Here is a 22,317-nt window from a genome sequence, read left to right as displayed (position 1 = left end):
CTGTCGTGCTTGCTGTTATGGTAAAATACACAAATTTCCTTTCTTATCCTCTGAAACCAAATACACTGAACCACTGCAACTCATACACACAGATCTTTGGGGTCCATCACCAACACTGTCTACGAATGGCTATAAATATTACATCTCCTTTGTTGATGCATTCTCTAGATACACCTGGATATACCTTCTCAAGGCCAAGTCTGAGGCTCTAGAAACCTTCAAAATGTTTAAGTCACAAGTTGAACTTCAAACTCCCTATAAGATCAAGTGTGTGCAATCTGATTGGGGAGGTGAGTTCAGACCTTTCACTCAGTTTCTAGAGTCATCTGGTGTGCAACATAGGTGTCATTGTCCTCACACACATGAGCAAAATGGTCTAGTTGAACGTAAACATAGGCATATTGTGGAGAATGGTCTCACTCTTCTCGCTCATTCTGGCTTACCCTTTAGATATTGGGATGAGGCATTCCGAACAGCTGTATATCTTCACAATAGACTTCATACCCCTGTTCTTTCTAACAGCACTCCCTTGGAGACTTTATTTCATCAAAAACCAAACTATAGTCTGCTCCGAGTCTTTGGTTGTGCTTGTTATCCAAACACTAGACCTTATAATCACCATAAACTATCTTTCAGGTCCACTAAATGTGTCTTTCTTGGTTTTAGCTTGAATCATAAAGGCTATAAGTGTCTAGATGGGAAGGGTAGGATCTATGTCTCTCGTGATGTTATTTTTAATGAAAATATTTTCCCTTATACAAAGTTGTTTCCCTCTGTCAATGTTGTTCCTGATTCAGTCCTACATAATGGTCCTCCAATATCCATTCCTTGTGTCTCTCAGCCAAAAGAATCTTCTATCCTTTCTCAGTGTCAGCCAAATGAGTCTTCTGCTCCTCATCTTCTTCCTTCTAAGTCCAGTCCACATGTGCATGTGCAAAACCATTCCACTCCATCTGTAGTTTCTAACTCTGCAGGTCCATCTCCTGTTGGTGCTGTCTCTGATATGGTCGCTCAGCAGGATCTACAATTGCATTCTGCACCGGTTGTGCCTATCAATGATCACCCCATGATCACTAGAGCCAAGTCTGGGATTAGTGTACCTAAAGTCTACTCTGCTACTACTATCCCTGGCTCTGTGGGTGAGGCTATCAACAACAGTCACTGGCTCTCTGCTATGAACTCTGAGTATCTAGCATTGATGAGAAACGAGACTTGGTACTTGACAGACTTACCTGCTGATCGAAAGGCTATTGGTAGTAAATGGGTATTTACTATCAAGCAGAATCCTGATGGTTCTCTAAATAAGTACAAGGCTCGTCTAGTGGCTAAGAGCTATACTCAAGTGCCTGGCTTTGACTATAATGAGACGTTTAATCCTGTGGCCAAGCCGACTACGATCAGAGTTATCCTCTCTGTTGCTTTGACAAAGGGTTGGACTGTGCGGCAGATCGATGTGAATAATGCATTTTTGAATGCTGAACTCATTGAGGAAGTTTACATGACTCAGCCACAAGGGTTTGAGGATCCTAATTACCCTCAACGAGTCTGCAAATTGTTGAAGTCGATCTATGGCCTTAAACAGGCTCCGAGGGCGTGGTTTGGAAGATTACAGGGTGCCTTGACTCAGCTAAATTTCAAGGCCTCTCGGACTGATCCTTCACTGTTTATGAGAGGAACTTCTCAGTCACAAGTCCTGGTGGTTGTTTATGTTGATGATATCCTTGTTACGGGATGTTCTAGTGCTGAGGTTGAGATGGTGATTAAGCAATTGAGTGCTACTTTCTCCCTTAAAGATCTTGGTGTCTTGAACTTCTTTCTTGGGATTGAAGTCATTTCATCGCCTGATGGTTTGCTTCTGTGTCAAACCAAATACATCAAGGATCTTCTTTGCAAGGCCAAGATGCAAAATGCTCGCTTTTGTTCCACTCCAATGACCAGTGGTTTGAAGTTGACTGGCTATGGTAGTGATGTGGTTCACGATGCACAATTGTATATGAGCATTGTTGGTGGTTTGCAATACGTGACTATTACCCGTCCTGAGCTCGCTTATTCTGTCAATCGTGTGTGCCAGTTTATGCACTCACCTCTTCAAGCTCATTGGGTTGCAGTTAAGCGCATACTTCGATACCTCTCTGGCACGCTGGATTATGGGTTACAGATCTCTCGTTCAGATCACTTCAATGTCACAGGCTTTAGTGATGCTGATTGGGGAAATGATCAAGATGATCGTCGTTCCACGTCTGGTCATTGTGTTTTTCTGGGCTGTAATCTAGTCTCGTGGAGTTCTAAGAAGCAACATACTCTTTCTTGCTCAACTGCTGAGGCTGAGTTTCGCAGTCTTGCTGGTGTTGTTTCTGAGATCACTTGGCTTCAGTCCTTGGTTCATGAGCTTGGTCTTCCGCAGTCTCGTGTCCCGGATGTTTGGTGTGACAATGTGAGTGCTGTGATGTTAGCTGCAAATCCAGTACTTCATGCTCGTACAAAGCATGTTGAAATGGATCTATACTTTGTTCGTGAAAAGGTGTCTCAAGGCCTTGTTCAAGTCAAGCATGTTCCAGCAGTTGACCAGCTCGCTGATGTGTTGACCAAACCTATCTCCAGTAAGGCTTTCTCTTCCTTGCGTTCCAAGCTCAAAGTTGCCTCTAAGGCCACTGTGAGCTTGAGGGGGGCTATTGGAGATCATGTGTAACGTGGCAGGTTTCATGTGTATAGTTGTGGTTTTGGTTTAGCTGATTATAATCTCGTTTATTGTAGTTCATCAACACAAGGTATAAATACCTTTGTGTTTCCGTGTATTCAATCAGATCAGAGAATAAACTCTTTCTCATCATTCTCTTTTCTCCCTCATTCTCTAAACTCAATAGTGGGACCCGATTCGGATGGAGAAGATCGGGCCGTACTTATCTGCAAGCGCGCCTAGGGTTTTGTGGGAAGGCGTTGGGCCTTTTAGCAAGAAAATATGGCCAAATATAGGCCAACCTCCAGAGGCCTCAGGCGGTGCAACTTTGCCTTTTTTAACCACCCACTTTCTATGGATACAATAATTGTAGGATATTACTAAGAGTGCTATACTAAATGGTAGAATCATCACTAATGATCTTAAATCACAATGAAGTAGTGAAGAAGCCATTATTATTATAATTATAGTGATCGTATGATCAGACATATTTCGTCACAGGCAGTATTTATAGTAGATTAGTGTCAGATTTCTAGCCGTAGCTATCGAACAAACCACCTAGAAGAGTTGTTCAAATTGTTTTCTTAACCTAAAGTATCGACAAAAACCTGGCTATAACAGTCGTTGATTATTTACGTGGTCAACAACGATATGATCACCGCACAGATATGACCATCGTTGTTGAAGTTTTAAGTTAAAACACGCCATCATATTACGGTGGAATAATTATGTTTTTTCAACATCATTACGGTGGCATTTTTCTAAAGCTAAAAACGTAAGGGACATCGCTTCTTACATTTTGTCTATTTCAATATATTTGCTGCAAGGAAACAATGGTTTAGTGTGGACGTCGCAAAAATCAGGAATGGAATAAGTTAGTAAGTAAAACGTTTATAGATGTCAAAGCCGTGTCTAACTAATTGTCACATTATTCTTTCTTTTATTTTTTAAGTAAATTTGTATATAACTTTATTCTTGTATGAAAGATACATTGTTAATGAATAAATAAATAAAAAAACACTGCGAATTGTTTTAATTAAATTGGATAAACATGAAGAAAAAAATATAAGAAGATATATTTTCTCCTCTATTCTTATATATGCACAAAAATATATACATATATATACATATATATATATATATATATATATATAAGAACATGTATGACTTGTTGTAACTTGTAATTTGATCTTTTACCAATGATCACTTTATTCAAATGGTGTAATACTATTGCATGAATTTAAATAGTGTTCTCCAATTGAAAATTCCATTTTTTTTACCTTGTTTTACTATAAATATCACATTCAACAACAACTCATCTCCTATCCAACTTTACTTTTAACTTTTATAAAAAAAATTATCTTCTATTTATGCTAAAATCCTCATATTTATTTTCTTTTTAAATTACATCACTCATAGTTATTTTATTAGTGGTCAATCAGATTCTTACCTATTTTGTGACATCATTAGTTATGGTCCATTTTTTTTAATTACTGCCTGATTAAATAAGAGTAAATTTGAAATTACACATTCACATTAAATGTTGGGCAGTGTAGCAAAATAGCCAAAATGAAACTATGTAATTTGTTTTTAGCCCATGTTTGACAATTTTTAGGAATATAGCCAAATAGCTTATGTGATAATAATTAAGGTCTGATTTGCCATTATTTATTAACAAATTCGTCACTTTATCTCTCCTATTTTTTTCAAATAATTTTTTTTGTATCAAAACTTCAAAAATTCGTATCTTTCTCATACGAACTCGAAATTGAGTGATTCCAAATCCTACGGATTCGTGACGCCGAGATCTTCAAAAATAGATCCATTGTGTTTGATGAAAAATCATGTTTAATGTCATAGATGTAGAAAAATCATGTTGCTATCTTAGATATGGAAATAACTGAAATTTGTCAAAAAAATAAATGGAAACATAAATATGATGCATTAAACATAATTTTTTATCAAACAAAATTGGTCTATTTTTGAAGATCTCGACGCCACGAATTTGTAGGATCTGAAATCACTCAGTTTCGAGTTCGTATGAGAAAGATACGAATTTTTGAAATTTTGATGAAAAAAAATTATTTGAAAAAAAATAGGAAAAAGAGGTGACGAATTTGTTAATAAATAAGGGCAAATCAGATATTAATTATTACCACATAAGTCATTTGGCTATATCCCTAAAATTGTCAAACATAGGCTAGATCCAAAATCACATGTTTAAAGTGGCCTAGTTAGTTACAAATCTCTTAAATGTGTTCGGTGGGTATTATTTAAAATCTTAACTAATATATTTTTCTATTTACCAGACACAGACAGTATGGCTATTATTTTATTCTTATGTTATTAAAATCTCAATATTCAATCCGGAGTTTCTCTACAGGTGCTATGTTGCCTCGGTTGATGTAGAAAATATATAGTGTAGGGGTGAAGTAAAGGAAAAGATAGGTAAGAGTAATATTTTCTTTTTATTTCATAATAGATTGATATGAACATTATGTAGAGATTTAAACAAATTATACTACTGCAGTGTACAAAAACTAATAATAATACTAACAATAGAATAAACCTTATGTTAATATATTAACAATAATTTGAAAAAATATTAAAAAGTGTTAAGGCATAGTCTACGTGGCACTCTATTTCTTTCTACTTTCCTATTGGTCGTCTATTACTAGTCTAGTCATGTCCCACGTGGACTATCTCTTTCCCTTTATTACTGCCTAGTATAAAACGCACACTTAGTACTTTTGTGACTCTCGCAGCTAGCAAACTCGGCCGCGAGGCCAAAGCCAAGTCGTTGGTTGTGAAACACTCCTTGGCAATCTCGGAGCTGCTTATCACCAGACCTTTGTGGGACCCGATTCGGATGGAGAAGATCGGGCCGTACTTATCCGCAAGCGCGCCTAGGGTTTTGTGGGAAGGCATTGGGCCTTTTAGCAAGAAAATATGGCCAAATATAGGCCAACCTCCAGAGGCCTCTGGGGGTGTAGCTTTCCCCTTTTGAACCACCCACTTTCTATTGATACAATAATAATAGGATATTACTAACAGTGCTATAGTAAATGGCAGAATCATCACTAATGATCTTAAATCACAATGAAGTAGTGAAGAAGCCATTATTATTATATTTGTAGTGAATGTATGATCAGACATATTTCGTCACAGGCTGTATTTATAGTAGATTAGCGTCAGTTTTCTAGCCGTAGCTATCGAACAAACCACCTAGAAGAGTTGTTCAAATTTTTTTTCTTAACCTAAAGTAACGACAAAAACCTATAACAGACGTTGATTATTTACGTGGTCAACAACGATATGATAACCGCACAGATATGTCCATCGTTGTTGAAGTTAAAAGTTAAAAGTTAAAAGTTAAAAGTTAAAACACGCCATCAACACTATTACCGTGGAATAGTTTTTTAAACAAGATGCCGTGTCTAATCACATAATTCTTTCTTTTATTTTTTAAGTAAATTTGTATAACTTTATTCTTGTACGAAAGATACATTGTTAATAAATAAATAAAAATAAAAACAAGATGAATTGTTTTAATTAAATTGGATAAACATGAAGAAAAAAAATATAAGATATAAGTTCTCCTCTATTCTTATATACGCACAATATATATATATATATATATATATATATATATATATATATATATATGTATACGAACATATATGACTTGTTGTAACTTGTAATACATTGATCTTTTACCAATGATCACTTTATTCAAATAATGTAATACTATTGCATGAATTTAAATAAAGTGTTCTCCAATTGACAATTCCATTTTTTACTTTATTTTACTATAAATATCACATTCAACAACAACTCATCTCCTATCCAACTTTACTTTTAACTTTTAATAGCTTTTTTTTATTTTTTATTTTATGCGAAAATCCTCATACTTATCTTCTTTTATTGGGCATTGTAGCAAAATAGCCACTTTGAAACTATAGATTTTGTTTTTAGCCTATGTTTCATAACTTTTAGGGAAATAGCCAACGTGCTTAGGTGTCAATAATTAATAGACTAATTTGCCCTTTTACTTAATCAAATGGAAATAATGAATATATTTATATTAAATAATAGGCAATAATAATATAAAATAACAGAAAATTTCAAAATAGTTATACGTGGCACGCTAATCTAGAACGGCTCACCAAGATTAGCGTTACTATTGAGAACCTGTCAACACAGATAATAAACGTAAATTACTGGAAATTATCTCATTCTTGAATGGAAATAAATGGAAATAACTGTAAATAAATCATCTGTAACAACACAGTCTGTACTATTTTTTTAAAAACCAGATCTGAGATCTGGGTTAAAAAAAACCCAGATCTGGTTTCGAAATAAATGGAAATAATTGTAAATAATATACTACAGAAGCTTAATTGTAAGGTGCGCCTCCCCTCGGGGAAGGCCGGGCCCAGGCTGCCCGGGCCTCCATCGCCGCCGCTCGCCTGCCAAACAGTCCCGGCGTCGCCGCCCAGGGCCGACACGACCATCTCAGCACCCGGCTCGACCTGCGCGACTCCACCCAGGCCACGTGCGCCCCCATCCCAGCGCCCGGCCCGACCTGCGCGACTCCACCCAGGCCGCGCGCGCCCCCAGAGCCGCCTGGGTCTCCTCTGGCGATGCTTCCGGCGCAGACAGCGCCGACGAGGGCCGGCACACCTTCGCCCGGGCCCGCCTCGCCGAGCACGCCTCCACGCCGGTCGACTCGGCTCTCCCCGGCGCTCCTAGGCCGACGCCACCCGGTGCCGATCTCGCCGGGCGCAGCCACGCTCGGGTTGAAAAGAGAGAGATAGAGAGAGAGAGAGAGAGAGAGAGAGAGAGAGAGAGAGAGAGAACGCCCAGAGTTTTTTTGTGGAGTGGCTGGAGAGAGAGAGAGTGAGAGAGAGAGAGAGATATTGAACATGGATACTAATTCAAAAGCAAAATAACTGCCTAACAATTAACGCACAAAAAAAGGAAAAAAAAAATATGCTAATTAAAAAACTGAGGACAAAAATGTAAAACATAATTTGCCACCTATTAGGTTTGGCTATTTCCCTAAAAAACTCCAAACATAGGCTAGATCTCAAACCTAACGTTTTAGGTGGCCTAGTTGCTTATAAAACTCTTTAAATTACGTCACTCATAGTTATTTTATTAGTGGTCAATCAGCCTATCCAAATTATGCTACTGTAGTGTACAAAAACTAATGATAATACTAACAATAGAATAAACCTTATGTTATTTATTTAAAAATTTTGTATGTTAATTTGCTAGAGCTTCAACTAAATTAACGACTACATGGAGAAGTTCCCGCGACATCCAAATTAAATTGTTCATGCATGCGTACAATTTTTCTTAAAAATTACATAGTAAGGTACATTTTTCCGTATTAATCCTTTTTGGACTAAAAGTAGCTTTATTTTGGTAATATATATATATATATATATATATATATATATATGTATATATATATATATAATAATAATAATAAGGAAAAGTTGACTACTCGTAGAGAGAAGGAGACAAACGAGGCTTGAGAAGAACTTGAAGCGGAGTGGCTTTCGAGTTCGTGAGCCCGAAAGTGGCGGTCATGTCCACCGCTCCGTCGCTCGAAACCTCAAAGGCTTGTAAAAGAGAAGCCAGAACCAAATGAGTCACTTGAAGCCCGTAAGCAATCCCAGGGCAAGACCTTCTTCCAGCACCAAATGGGATCATATCAAAACTCTTTCCCTTAATATTATGACTCTCCGAGAACCGCTCGGGCTTGAACTCCAATGGGTCGGGCCAAACCCTCGGGTCGGTTTGGATCTTCCAGAGATTGGTGATCAATCCGGTGCCTTTGGGTACATGGTAGCCTCCTATGGTACAGTCCTCTGTGAATTCCCGTGGACCAGAAAGCGGTGCAGCTGGGTACAGCCTTAGGGTTTCTTTGACCGCGGCTTGAAGGTATGTCAAGTTGCTGACGTCAGACTCGTTGACTAGTCTTTCCTTTCCGACGTGGAGGTCCAATTCTTCTTGTACATTCTTCAGCACATTTGGGTTGCGTAGCATTAAACATAGAGTCCAAACTATTGTTACCGTGGTGGTGTCCGTGCCGGATACTATAATATTCTGCAAATGTAGTACTGCATTATATTTCAATTCAATATAATGTGAATGATCTTTTCTAATTGTCGACATGTTAGATGTGAACAACCAATCCATCGAAAGGGCTTTCTTTTCTTTCTTGTTGGTGATGAATTAAATAAAACTCAAGAATCAAAGTACTTTTTTTAGTTTGAAGTTTCTTAATAGACATAATTATAAATTCTAGGCTATGTTGCTTTGAAAAATGCTCCCGAAAATCTCAAGTTGACTTCCCGTGTACACTACATAAATTACTGGCTTCAGCCGGGAAATTTTCCGCGGCTAAGTCGAGACTAATGTCACGGCTATATAGCCGCGACTACGCATTCAAATGCATATTCTAAATTTAATAGTCGATTCATACTTTTCTAGTTTAGGTTATTAATACTTTTATGAGTTCTTAGTTGGAGCTATCTAACGGCCAAGGGCTTCTAATAATCAACAAATTAAAGAGAACTTTGCATACCATGGATATAGCTTTGTTGACGTGATCGGAATCAAATCCAGCAAGGTCAGCGGACTGAAGAACGTTCATCATCACGTCCATGAAGTCCCTTTCACGCCCATGATCTTGTCTCTTATTCCTCCTCCGGCGATGCTCGTCCATACACTCCTCCGCGATATCCTCCAAATCCTTCCGAGTCCTCTTCATGTCCTTCTCGTGACCTCCCAAATCCAGCCACCTCAGCCACGGCACGGCGTCTCCGACCAAATACAACCCAGTCAACCGGAAAAACTCCCTCATCGCCTCTCGCCTCAGCTTACCGGAAAATTCTTGGGTCGCCGGAATCTTCATCTCTTGGGTCGCCGGAATCTTCTTGCTCGCCGAGTGTAAGTTTCTTAAACCCATTTTTCAATAATGTTAAACCCATCTAAAACCATTTTGCAATCCAAGGTTGTTCATCAAAACTTCAAGATTCAAGTTTGTTTTCTGCAAATTGTTCATAAAAACTTCAAAATCCAAGCTTCTTCTTCCTGCAAATCCTAGATCCAAAATTTCTTCAAACATATTTTGGTAAGTTCTTCCTATCCTTAACATACAAGAACATGTTTAATTGTTTTGATTAATGTTGAAATAGGTTCCATTGTGTTTGGGTGTGATTTGTTTGTCAAAAATGGTTTTTTTGTTGAATTCCCGATTTTTCCAGGGTGTCACGAAGTGAATCCAGTTCGTGTCACTAGTGTCACGAACCGGATTCACTTCGTGACACATATGTCACGAACTGGAAATAACAATTTTACCCTGTTGTTGATGATTTTTATTCTATTCTTTCATAATTAAATAACAATTAATGTTAATACAATCACGATGGAGTCGAGTGATTGCAGTTCGTCAACACGTCGGAAGCCGCGCGTTTCTGAAAATATAGGAGGGGGTACCGAGCGTCGACGACCTCCTCCTTCATGTGTGTGGTCTAAATGGAGTTGAACGAACTTTCTGAACTGTTGATAACCCTGGAAGACGATTCTATAGATGCCCCGAGTATAAGGTTTGAATATGTTTCTCGTTATCCTAGAAACCGAATCTTATAAATAAGGAAAATCGTTAGGTATTCAATTATGACGGCCGATCGATCGGGATGCCCCGAGTATAAGGTTCGCATATGTTTCTATTCCTTTTAAGATTTTGTAAATAAATATTCTTTGGTTTATACTTGTGACAGATAAAGAAATTCAATGGATGCGGGTTTTTGGAATGGATTGACCCACCTATGTGCCCAAGATCGATTCAAATCATTCCAGGACTGCTAAGGAAGATAAATTCATTGGAAAACCAGATACCATCTTTTGTCGATGAAGACTTCAAACACAATCCTTGACATATGTAAGGACCTTTTTTTCAATCGCAATCTTGAGGCGTCACTTGTCGATGGCTAACCCATTGGAGCTGAATGTCGCTTTCGACGAGATCTTGAGATTGGAATGTCAACAAAATTTCGTTGACTTTTGAATTTTGAGAAATCTAAGATTCGTTCATATTTTTTGTTTAAAATACTCTTAATAATTGTTGAACATTTGGTTGATAAATATAACTTATTACGAATCTAGTAACAAAATAGCGAATTGGAAAAAATCTATTAGCAAAATAGTCAACTTTTTTGGTTTCCTCTATAATATATAAGCCTGAAATAAAATATTGTTTTATTTATACCAATACTTTATTCTTTTGGACATGAAAGTATCGAGTATATTTTAAAACAACAATTTAATCGCACTAGTTTTTGTGTTTTATAAAATAATTTATAAATTTGCTTTTGTTATTTTTTTTAACTTTCTTTCCCTCAATAGATTTGCTTGTTATACTCCAATTTCAGATTCCGCAACTCCGCATTCTAGTTTAGCTGTAAGGACTTCGTAATGATCACAGTAGAAAAACATAAATGAGAACTCGGATACTCTATGTGGTACCTAGGATAGCCTAGTGATAATTCCACATCATCTCCTGTGTGGAGGTCGTGGGTTCAATCCCCACTGCAGCAAAGCTGCCTTCAAAAAAAAAAAAAACTCGGATACTCTATTCTCTCTTGGTATCTCTTTTAGAGTCCCTCGACTTAAAATAAGAAATGTCTTCATTTTATTTATTCTACTAATTAATAGTCTAGATCTACTGAATAAGCTAACTTGTTAAGTGTTGTTAAGAGGTGTAAAAACAACTGCAAAGAAAACAAAGCAACAAACAACAAGTAAACAATGACAAGTAAAAGACATCAAGAATGATAACTCAGTTCGGTCTCAACTGCCTACTTTAGGGGGGATATGAATCCCGGTGAAAAGAGTAACTTCACTAGACGATAGTTTGAGTACCATAACGGAATACAAATGTATGATAACCTTTATTCCACTATTAATAACTCCAAATTAATTATTCTACGTAATCACCAATCTAGGCTCCCCCTATACTTGAGCTCCTCTCACTTTTCACTCTAACACTCTCTCAATGTATAGTATATTAATCAAAACACTGTAAATGCTAGGTTTGTACTCGCCCGGAAAGACACAAACACTAGATAACAAAAGACACACTTTTTTCTTTAAAAACGTTTTGGCGACGTAAATGTGTAACCCCACCCAAGGATGAGACATTCTTTTATATGAAACAAACAACATGAATGTCATTTGATCCGAAACAGAGACAAATGGGGCACATCCACCATGACCAGTTAAAAAACTGTCAGTGAAGCTACGTCGTATCCTGACATAAAGAAATGAATAATGTTCTGTGTGATGCAAGGAGGAACAAGAGAATTGCATGAACTAAAACGCCAAACTCCATGTAGCAACAATAATTTATATTTATTTAAAAAAATTAAAATAAATAAATTGACTTATTTTGTTTGATTTTACAAACGAGCATTGCGTCTGTGAATATATATCAATAGGCCTCGGAAGGGAGACGTGGAGTGAGAAGAACATTGAGCGGAGATGCTTTGAGGTTAGTCCATCCAGCTGACTCGGTCATGTCCACCGCCTCGTCCCGCAGAGTCGTGATTTCGAAGCCATGAAGCAAGGCAGCGAGGGAGAGCTGAGTCACCTGAAGTGCGAACGAGATGCCTGGACACATCCTTCTTCCGCTGCCAAATGGAATGAGCTCGAAGTTCTGGCCCCGCACGTCGAAGCTCTTCCCTTCTCCAGTGAGGAATCGCTCGGGCCTGAACTCGCCGGGCTCGGCCCACACGTTCGGATCTCGTTGGAACCTTGAGACGTTGACGAGGAGGCGAGTTCGTGCCGGTATGTGGTGACCAGCGACAGTGCAGTCCTCGCTGGACTCGTGCGGGACTAAGAGTGGGGCAGCCGGGTATAAGCGTAGGGTTTCTTTGACCACGGCTTGGAGGTAGACCAGGTTCTTTAAGTCCGACTCTCTCACTTGTCTTTCTCTGCCCACTTGACCGTCCAATTCTTGTTGGACCTTTACTAGGGTTTTGCGGTTGTTGAGGAGTAGAGCCAGCATCCACGTCATTGTAACCGTTGTCGTGTCAGTGGCAGCCAAAATTATTTGCTACAAAGTTTGCATAAAATAATTATTAGACATGGGGTTCTTATTAAATAAGTAAATTAGTTATTACTATACGATCACTATTTAATCGGAAATCCTCTTTGGCACGGGTCACGATCACTCACGATCCACTCACATTTTGACACGTGGCAGCACAGTGCCACGTGTCAAAATGTGAGTGGATCGTGAGATGGTCGTGACCCGTTCCCAATAGCAATGCTCCTATTTAATACATAGAGTCACAAATCAGTACTATATATTTTACACTGTCTCGTCTCGAAAAGGAAAAAAAAAATACTTTTTATTATATTTGGTTGACTCGCTGACTAGATCTAACTGAGCTCGGGTGAAGTTTATGACAAAGGTTGGAGGAGATTGAGTATCTGGGATTTGGACACACACACACACACACACACACACATATATATATATATATATATATATATATTCTCCGAAAAACTGAAAGTTAGACTGATTAGTAACTGTATTTTAAATCCTTAGATGATATGCCTTAATATAATAATTTACAAGTAGTTTTTGCTGGTTGATGATTCTCCAATAGAACCGACTTTTAACTTGTGGATTAATATGCTTCATCTATAATTTTTTTTTTATAATACTCTTTTTTGTTTTTGGCTAAAAGGTCGATGGAAAGAGTATATATCCACAATCCACATAATATATGACGATCTATAAGCGTACCAGGGATGTAGCTTTGATGATTGTATTGGCATCATATCTGGAGTCTCCAAACTCTGCACCATCCAGAATCGAAAGCATGACATCCATGAAATCACGATTAAATATTGTATCCACTTCTTTTTTCTTATTCTTGTGCTTGTCGAGCAATCTTTGAGTCAACCCGTCGAGCGTTTTCATTGTCGCCTTCATGGCCTTTTCGTGACCCCCCAAATCCAGCCACCTCAGCCACGGAACCGCATCGGACAAAATGAAACTCCCCAAGAAGTCGAAGAAGTCCGTCAAAGCCTTCCGGCACCGATCGCCGTCACCATCCTCGGTCGCCGTGGCATCGAGATATCGCTCCCCGACCACCATCCGAAACATTAAGTTCAGAGTTATGTCCCCGAACCACTTCTTCATCTCGGTTTCGATTTTGTTGTGGCTGTACAGCTCTCTCATCGCGGTTTGGACTTCCGACTCCCTGACGTGGCGGAGATTCTCGAGCCGGTGGTTCGAGAGCAGCTCCAGCGTGGCGACCTTGCGGGTCTGACGCCAGTACGAACCGTACGAACTAATCCCGAACAATGCAAAGTTGTACGACAGAGTCTCGGAGGCAACGAATCTTGGCCGGTCCGCGAAGACCTTGTCGTTTGTGGTCAAGCACTCTTTGGCGATCTCCCAGCTGCTCACAACCACGGTTTGGTGGACTCCAATTCTGATGGTGAAGATTGGGCCGTGTTTGTCGGCCATGAGGCCCAACGTCTTGTGGGCCGGTTGTGGGCCCCACAAGTGGTGGAGATGGCCGATGATGGGCAGTGCGCCACTGGCCTCCGGGGGTGGCGGCAGTGTTGACTTTTGGGATTTTAGTTTCCGAAAGAGGTGGTGATAGAGAAACAGCAATAAAGGTAATAAGATAATGATCGCTGTTGTGAGAGGATGAAGTTTAGGGTTAAGAAGTTGCTGAGGATATTCCATGGCTTTAATTATTTGAGCTCCGATACGGCTGAGATTTTCTTTATGTGGTTTATGCTTCAAAGAAAAAAATGTGGATGATCGCCGTGAATCATATCATTACGTTTGATCGTATATATATATATACACTCTGTATGAATCACACTAATTTATAACTAAGCTACGTACTTACATACCCTAGACCCTAAAAGAGCCACAAACTCATGTAACACATGTCCAATGCTTTTTAGTTTTTCTCTTTTTCCCCTTGCTGCGCACATGTTGGATCCACCGTCCACCGTACAAACACACACAAACACACTGATACATGCATATTTCATGTCAATAGCAGGCGAAATACGTTTTATTCCCATTGTATTTCTTTGTAAATTGGAACATTTATTTTTATCAACTCCTCTAAATTTTAATATGACTCTATTGTTACATGCAATTAGAATCTAACACAATATATGCTTTTATTTTTCTTCAATTGAAACTTCAAAATGCTGTGTGTACGTATGCATATATTTTGGATATAAATTACATAGAGTTGCAATGTCTAACTTAAAAATACGAAGGTTATTAGTTTTCAGTACTTTTAAGTTAAAGTAGTCGTTACAAATAAATTGAAAGATTAATGTTAAATGGTTTGAAATAAGTTAAATAAATTAATTGAAAATAAAATAATAAATTCGAAAACACACATAAAATAATTTTAATGTGTAAATACTTTCACTATGCATAGGTATACCAAAAATAGAAAGTATCAAAGAAATGGAGAATATTTTAGATACGTTAATACTAATAGTTAACTGTTTGGCTAGTTTTCATATTAAGGCATAGTTATGACGTGGCCTTTTCGATTGTTTTCATTGGTAGTTAGCTTTAGTTATCGTGCTCTGCGTAGCACTTGATTTCCTTTCTCTGTTCAGGTTAAGTATATAAACCTGATAATGCTGTTTGGCTCATTCAACATTCATTCAATACAATTGATCTCCAGAGCTTTGCTTCTCTCAAATCCTGATATGGTATCAGAGCCCTAAATCCGGCTTCGGAAAGGGAGTTCGATCATGGCGACAGCAACGTCTACAACAATGGAGGACACGGCAGGATCTACACCTGGAAGAGCGAATCCAATTGTTTTCAACAATTCGATTGGAATGAAGCTTGATCTTAACAATTTCCTCGTTTGGAGAAAACAGGTTCTCTCGACCGTCAGAGGTCACGATTTACAGGATTTTCTTCTTGGCACCGGCGAAGTTCCGGCGAAGTTTGCAGAGCTTGGAGATGAGGAATTGATGAAAATCAATCCAGAATTTCGCTTTTGGGAGAGGCAAGACCAATTGCTGGTGTCGTGGCTTCTATCGTCCATGACTGAAGGAGTTTTATCTCGAATGGTGAATTGTGACTCATCAGCGCAGATCTGGAAGACGCTTGAGGTATATTTCGCACAACAAATTAGAGCCAAGGTCTCTCAGTTCAAAACTCAACTGAGAAAAACGAAAAAGATTGATATGACGATGAATGAGTACCTCCTGAAGATTAGGAACCTAGTGGATCTTCTTCTTCTGGTTGGAGAAAATTTCTCAGCAAAAGAGCATGTTGATGTGATTTGTGAGGGATTACCAGATGAATACGAGACATTCATAGTCTCTACTCTGATAAGGACTGAAGATTTTTCTGTTGATCAAATTGAGGCTCTTCTTCTCTCTCAAGAGGCACGAATTGAGAGGAAGAATGCTGAACTAGATCTGCCTCAACAAAAAAATTCGCCGATGTCTGTGAACTACACAGCGATGAACTCCTTCAACGATCGAAGAGGAGGAGGTTCAGGAAGCTATCAAGGTCAGAGACAGCACTTTAATGGAGGAGGTCAATTCCATGGAAATCAACAGAACAGTGGAAGAGGATATGGATTCAATCGTGGTGGTTATCGAGGTGGTCGTGGTCGTAATTCTGCACCTCGAGGATTCCAATCCAACAGACCTCAATGTCAAGTGTGTGGAAAGCTAGGTCATCTGGCTCTTAGTTGTTTCTACAGATTTGATGAGTCGTTCAAAGGTCCTCAGCAATTGCACAATTCTGGACATCAGGCTCAGTCATCTGGTACTGCTCAAGGTCATGTAGCTCACTCTGCAGTCATGCCTCAGGACGTTCAGAATCAGAACTGGTACAATCAAGACATGTCATGGTACTCGCCTGATGCTGATTGGTATCCAGATTCAGGAGCTACGAATCATGTGACGTCCGAGCTGCAGAATTTGGATCTCAAGACTGAATATCATGGCTCAGAACAGCTCCACATTGGTGATGGTAAGGGTTTACTGATTAAGCACATTGGTCAATCATCGTTTCAGTCTCCTTTTTCCAGTCACAAATTAGATCTTAAGACCTTACTTCACGTTCCTGAAATTACAAAAAATCTGATGAGTGTTTCCAAATTCTGTTCTGATAATGACGTCTTCTTTGAATTCCATTCTGCTTGTTGTTTTGTCAAGGATCAGAATACCAGGACTACTCTTTTGGAGGGGGTGCTTAGGAATGGATTGTACGTCTTTGACAAAGATCAAGTGTGTCTAAGTTCAAGGTCTAAGCCTAGTGAGTCTGAGTCTAAATCTTCTTCATGTACAAAGTCAATGTCAAACTGTAAGGCTTTCATTTCTGCGTGTGTTCCAAATTCTGAATTGTTTCAACTGTGGCATAATAGATTAGGTCATCCATCGTGTAAGATCGTTCAAAATGTTATGTCTCAGTGTAAAATTCCTTTCACATTTAATAAAACTGATATGGATACATGTGCAGCTTGTTGTTATGGAAAAATTCACAAGTTTCCTTTTCCAGCTTCTGAAACAGTCTATACAAATCCTTTTGATCTTGTTGTCACGGATCTATGGGGTCCTTCTCCTATTCAGTCACGCAATGGTTTCAGATATTACATCACCTTTGTAGATGCTTGCACTAGATATACCTGGATATATATGCTGAAAAATAAATCAGAGGCCTTCCCTATCTTTAAAAATTTTCAGGCCCTGATTGAACTGCAATTCTCTCACAAAATTAAATGTGTCCAATCTGACTGGGGAGGGGAATTCAGACCTTTCACAAAATTCTTAGAGAGCTTAGGTATTGTTCATCGGAAACCTTGTCCTCATTCTCATCAACAAAATGGTTTAGTTGAACGCAAACATAGGCAAATTGTAGAAAATGGCCTCACACTCCTTGCTCAAGCTCAGTTGCCATTTAAATACTGGGATGAAGCTTTCCGTTCTGCTGTTTTTCTTTATAATTGTCTCCCTACTCCAGTTCTTCAAAACTCCACTCCTTTCACAAAACTTTTTCATAAATCACCAAAATATGATCACATTCGTGTCTTTGGCTGTGCATGTTATCCTAATATCAGACCCTACAATGCTCATAAGTTGGCTTTCAGATCCACTCTTTGTGTTTTTCTTGGTCTTAGTCCAGATCATAAAGGATATAAATGTCTAGATGGGACTGGTAGAGTGTATATTTCTCGTGATGTTATATTCAATGAAAAACTCTTTCCTTATCCATCCTTGTTTCAAACAAAGTCCTCTAGTTGTGTGTCCTGTCCTCAGAAAGAGCCTTTTCCATGTCTAGCCATTCCTCTTGTTCAGACTCAGCCAGTGTCTAATGTTCTTAATGACCAATGTGTGCAATCTGGTTCCCTTTCGTTATCATCAACTAATGTGGCAGGTCAGGAATTAGCTGATCAAAGCATGGATTCTCACAGTGCTCAGACTTTACCTGTTCAGTCTGTTCAGTTTAACTCAGGCACTGTATTCATTGGACTTCCAGTTGAACATAGACCTGGTTCTCATACTGCTGGCCAAACTGAGAATGCTCATTCCATGATCACTCGTGCTAAAGATGGGATTTTCAAGCCAAAAGTTTTCAGTGCTGCAGTTGAGCCGGCCTCAGTTGCTCAGGCTCTTCAGTCTAGTGAGTGGACATCTGCCATGGAAGATGAATACCTTGCCTTGATGAGAAATGAAACTTGGTACCTGACTGAACTACCAAGTAACAGAAAAGCCATTGGCAGTAAGTGGATTTACAAGCTAAAACAGAATGCTGATGGCTCCCTGAATAGACACAAAGCAAGGTTGGTGGCTCAAGGATATAGTCAAACAGCTGGGTTTGACTATAATGAGACTTTTTCTCCAGTGGCTAAACCTGTTACAATTCGCATTCTTCTCTCCTTAGCCTTGTCTCATTCCTGGTCCATTCGTCAATTGGATGTCAATAATGCCTTTTTGAATGGTGAGCTCAAAGAGGAGGTTTATATGGTGCAACCGAAGGGGTTTATTGATCCAAACTACCCTTCTCATGTGTGTCGTTTGAAAAAGGCTTTGTATGGCCTAAAACAGGCACCTAGGGCCTGGTTTGGAAAACTGTCTACTGCCTTGGCCTCGCTGGGATTTGTTGCTTCGAAGAATGATACCTCCTTGTTTATCAAAGCCTCTGCGGGTTCCATGATGATTGTCCTGGTTTATGTGGACGAAATTTTGGTCACTGGTAGTGACAGTACAGCAGTTGAGGCTATGATTGACAAATTCAGTGCCATGTTCTCAATGAAGGATCTGGGTACTCTGGATTTTTTTCTGGGAATCCAGGTGCTCAAAACTGATGATGGTCTACTTCTTTGTCAATCAAAGTATATTAAAGAGCTACTTGGAAAGGCTAAAATGCAATTTGCTCGGGCGTGCAACACTCCAATGACCAGTGGACTTCGTCTAATTGCTGATGGCAGTGATAGAGTTGAGGATGCTCAGCTTTATAGGAGCATTGTGGGTGGTCTTCAGTACGTCACAGTAACAAGACCTGAGCTTGCTTTTTCAGTGAATCGGGTGTGCCAATTTATGCATAATCCTTTGCAGTCTCACTGGGCTGCAGTGAAAAGGATTCTTCGATATTTGGCTGGGACTGTGGATCATGGTCTTCATCTCACCAAATCTCCCAACTTCAATATCTCTGCGTTCTGTGATGCAGATTGGGGTGGTGACACTGACAATCGCCGGTCTACTTCTGGATTTTGTGTGTTTATGGGAGGGAACCTGATTGCGTGGCGATCGAAGAAACAGCATACTATATCATGTTCTACTGCTGAGGCAGAGTTTCGAAGCATTGCTGGAGTTGTCTCAGAGGTTTCATGGATATGCTCGTTACTCTCTGAACTTGGTATGTCCCAGACTCGCGTTCCAAATGTCTGGTGTGACAACATTGGTGCTGTCCTGTTATCAGCTAATCCAGTTCTCCATGCTCGTACCAAGCATGTTGAGATGGACCTATACTTTGTTCGTGAAAAAGTGGCGCAAGGCTTAATTCAAGTCAAGCATGTTCCGGCGTGTGATCAGCTGGCTGATGTCTTAACTAAAGCTATTTCGAGTTCTTCTTTTCCAAGTCTCCGGTCCAAACTCAAAGTCGTCTCTCTTTCCGACTTGAGTTTGAGGGGGGCTATTAAGGCATAGTTATGACGTGGCCTTTTCGATTGTTTTCATTGGTAGTTAGCTTTAGTTATCGTGCTCTGCGTAGCACTTGATTTCCTTTCTCTGTTCAGGTTAAGTATATAAACCTGATAATGCTGTTTGGCTCATTCAACATTCATTCAATACAATTGATCTCCAGAGCTTTGCTTCTCTCAAATCCTGATATTTCAAGTATGCGTCAAATATCAACTTCAACTTACGATCGTCTTCTTGATGTGTACCAAAATTAGAAAGAAAAAAAAAGAAGTAAATTGAGAACATTATAGATACATTAATAGTTGTTTGGCCGGTTTTCAAGTATATGTCAAAGTTATCTACTTCAAAATATGATTGTCTTGCTGATGCATAGTATGACGTATATATACATATACATATACATATACATCTACATATACACACACATATATATAGATATGTATGTGTCTATGTATACAATATTTCCTTCCTAATTCTTCTACAGCATTATGTAAATGGTAGTTAATATGGCTCTTTAGCATCGAAAAATATAACAACGAGAGGATATATACTTCAAACGTGTGTATTTCATTTTAACCAAATTTTTGATAACTTAAACTAAATAGTCACATATCGACGAGGTGGCAAGGGAATCAACGTGAATGAATACTTATTGTGTCTTATTTCTGCAACGTTTAATCAAACAAATTCAAATAATATATTTAATTAGTTTTCATTAATAAACTAATATAATTGATTTCTTTCTGGCTAAACAGAAGTTAGTCATTGCTTAAAGCTCTCTCTCTCTCTCTCTCTCTCACGTTTTTTGGTTTTGTAAGTAAAATTCATTTTTGCAGAGACAAAGAACAAAACACCGACGAACACTCTCTTCACTCCATGGCTTGGTCATATGTTTTTTTTTTTATTTGTTTCTTTGCAATTCATATTTGTTTCTTCGCTAGGAGAGGTAATCGAATTTATTTTCTTTTTCTTAAAAAATAGATTTTCTGATTTTTATTACTAAATTATTGTTAGGTAATAATTGGTGTTAATATGTTGAGTTTGTATGATTCTGGTTTTTTCTCTTTCAAAATGCGTAATTAATAATTAGTAATAGCTGTAAATAATTTATTGGGTTTCCATGATCTAGTTTTCTGCACAACACAATAATCATGTTTAATATGGGCCGTCTTTCTCTTTGCATTCACGATTTTTTTCATGATTTTTGTAGTTAATAATCGTTAATTATTGTTATAAGTAGCCGTCTTCATCTTTTGTTTAGGATTTTTTTTCTGGGATTTTTTCTCATTTTGATGGAAGTTTTTATTTAAACTGCAAGATTCTAATTATTACGCTCTTTTTTTAATTTATGAAAATAAATAAAATAATTTAGGCGACAACAATGGAAGGGTATTTGGGTAAAAAATTAGTGGTTAATAATATACCAGGACTATTTAGCTAAAACTTTCAAATTGTTGGTCAAATTGTTAATAAAACATTTCAATATGACTACATTGTTGATTAATGATGAAGGGTATTTTGGTACTAAAAAATTTCTCTCTTACACTCTTGTGTTATGCTCATAATTTTGGAATAAAAGAATTAATGATTTTGATAAAAAAAAAAAAAAAAAAGTTCTAAATAGGTGACGGGGAGAAAGGTGAGGTGTGACTAAAATGCCAGCCGAACAAGTGATGGGGTTGGATAGTCCAACACTGTGTACGGCTCTGAATGGAGTAAGCTCATGTTAGAAATCTCACATGGAAAAGAGAATGAGAACTAATAAGGTTTATAAGGGTCATGAGTTACTCTTCTCAATGTCAATTGATTTTGAGATGAAACCACGTGATATTTTCACATGGAGGTATCAGAGTCCACTAAGCCCAAACGGATAACGACGGCACAAGATGATGAGAAAATTGGTAAAAAGCCATCAGGGGACTGTTAAAAATCTCACATAAAAAAAAGAATGAGAACTAATAAGGTTTATAATGGTCATGAGTTATTCATCTCATTGTCAATAATTGGTTTGAGATGAGACGCCATGATACTTTCACAGTTCAAAACTTCGACCTTTCACGTCAATGCTCTCGTAAATCGCAAGAAACCTCTCGGTCCTGAACTCCTCCTGGTGATTGACCAAGTCGTTGGGGTCTTGGTCGAGCTATGAGGCATTGACGAAGAGACGCATTCCTGCATAAATGTGGAAGCCATCGAGAATACAATCATCGAAGGACTCGCGGGGACCAAAATTTGTGCGGTTGGGTATAGTCGTAGCGTCTATTTCATTGTGGCTTGGAGCTGGTAGTGGGGAGGTTCGTTATGTCATTTTCGTTCACTTGCCTTTTTCAGCCCATGTGTTCGTCTAGTTCTTGTTGGACACTTCTCGTACTGTCTCTATTTTTAAGTAGCAAAGCGAT

At 38.6% G+C, this 22,317-nt stretch overlaps 1 protein-coding gene and 1 pseudogene across 1 annotated transcript; both read right to left on the bottom strand.

The window, feature by feature from the left end:
- Nucleotides 1-8,185: 8,185 nt before the first annotated feature.
- Nucleotides 8,186-9,569, bottom strand: LOC149392231 (strychnine-10-hydroxylase-like). The gene is made up of 2 exons (XM_089620986.1): nt 9,276-9,569; nt 8,186-8,794 (listed from the first exon to the last, which is right to left on the bottom strand). The coding sequence occupies exons 1-2, from the start codon at nt 9,552-9,554 to the stop codon at nt 8,186-8,188; spliced, it is 888 nt and encodes a 295-aa protein (XP_089477112.1). The 5' UTR covers nt 9,555-9,569.
- Nucleotides 9,570-12,182: 2,613 nt separating this feature from the next.
- On the bottom strand, nt 12,183-14,459 carry LOC149392230 (cytochrome P450 CYP82D47 pseudogene; annotated as a pseudogene).
- Between the last annotated feature and the right edge of the window lie 7,858 nt (nt 14,460-22,317).

This window comes from Urtica dioica, chromosome 7, assembly GCF_054948205.1.
Source record: "Urtica dioica subsp. dioica isolate 48M chromosome 7, U.dioica_male_clone48M_v1_H2, whole genome shotgun sequence".
Taxonomy (NCBI): domain Eukaryota; kingdom Viridiplantae; phylum Streptophyta; class Magnoliopsida; order Rosales; family Urticaceae; genus Urtica; species Urtica dioica.
Note: the sequence above shows the minus strand (reverse complement) of the source record. Positions and strands in the feature narration are given on the sequence as shown.

Coding starts and splice junctions, on each gene's coding strand:
- LOC149392231 (XM_089620986.1), bottom strand. CDS start 9,554: ATGAGGGAGTTTTTCCGGTTGACTGGGTTGTATTTGGTCGGAGACGCC. Junction 8,795..9,275: donor TCAACAAAGCTATATCCATG/GTATGCAAAGTT, acceptor CTACATTTGCAG/AATATTATAGTATCCGGCAC.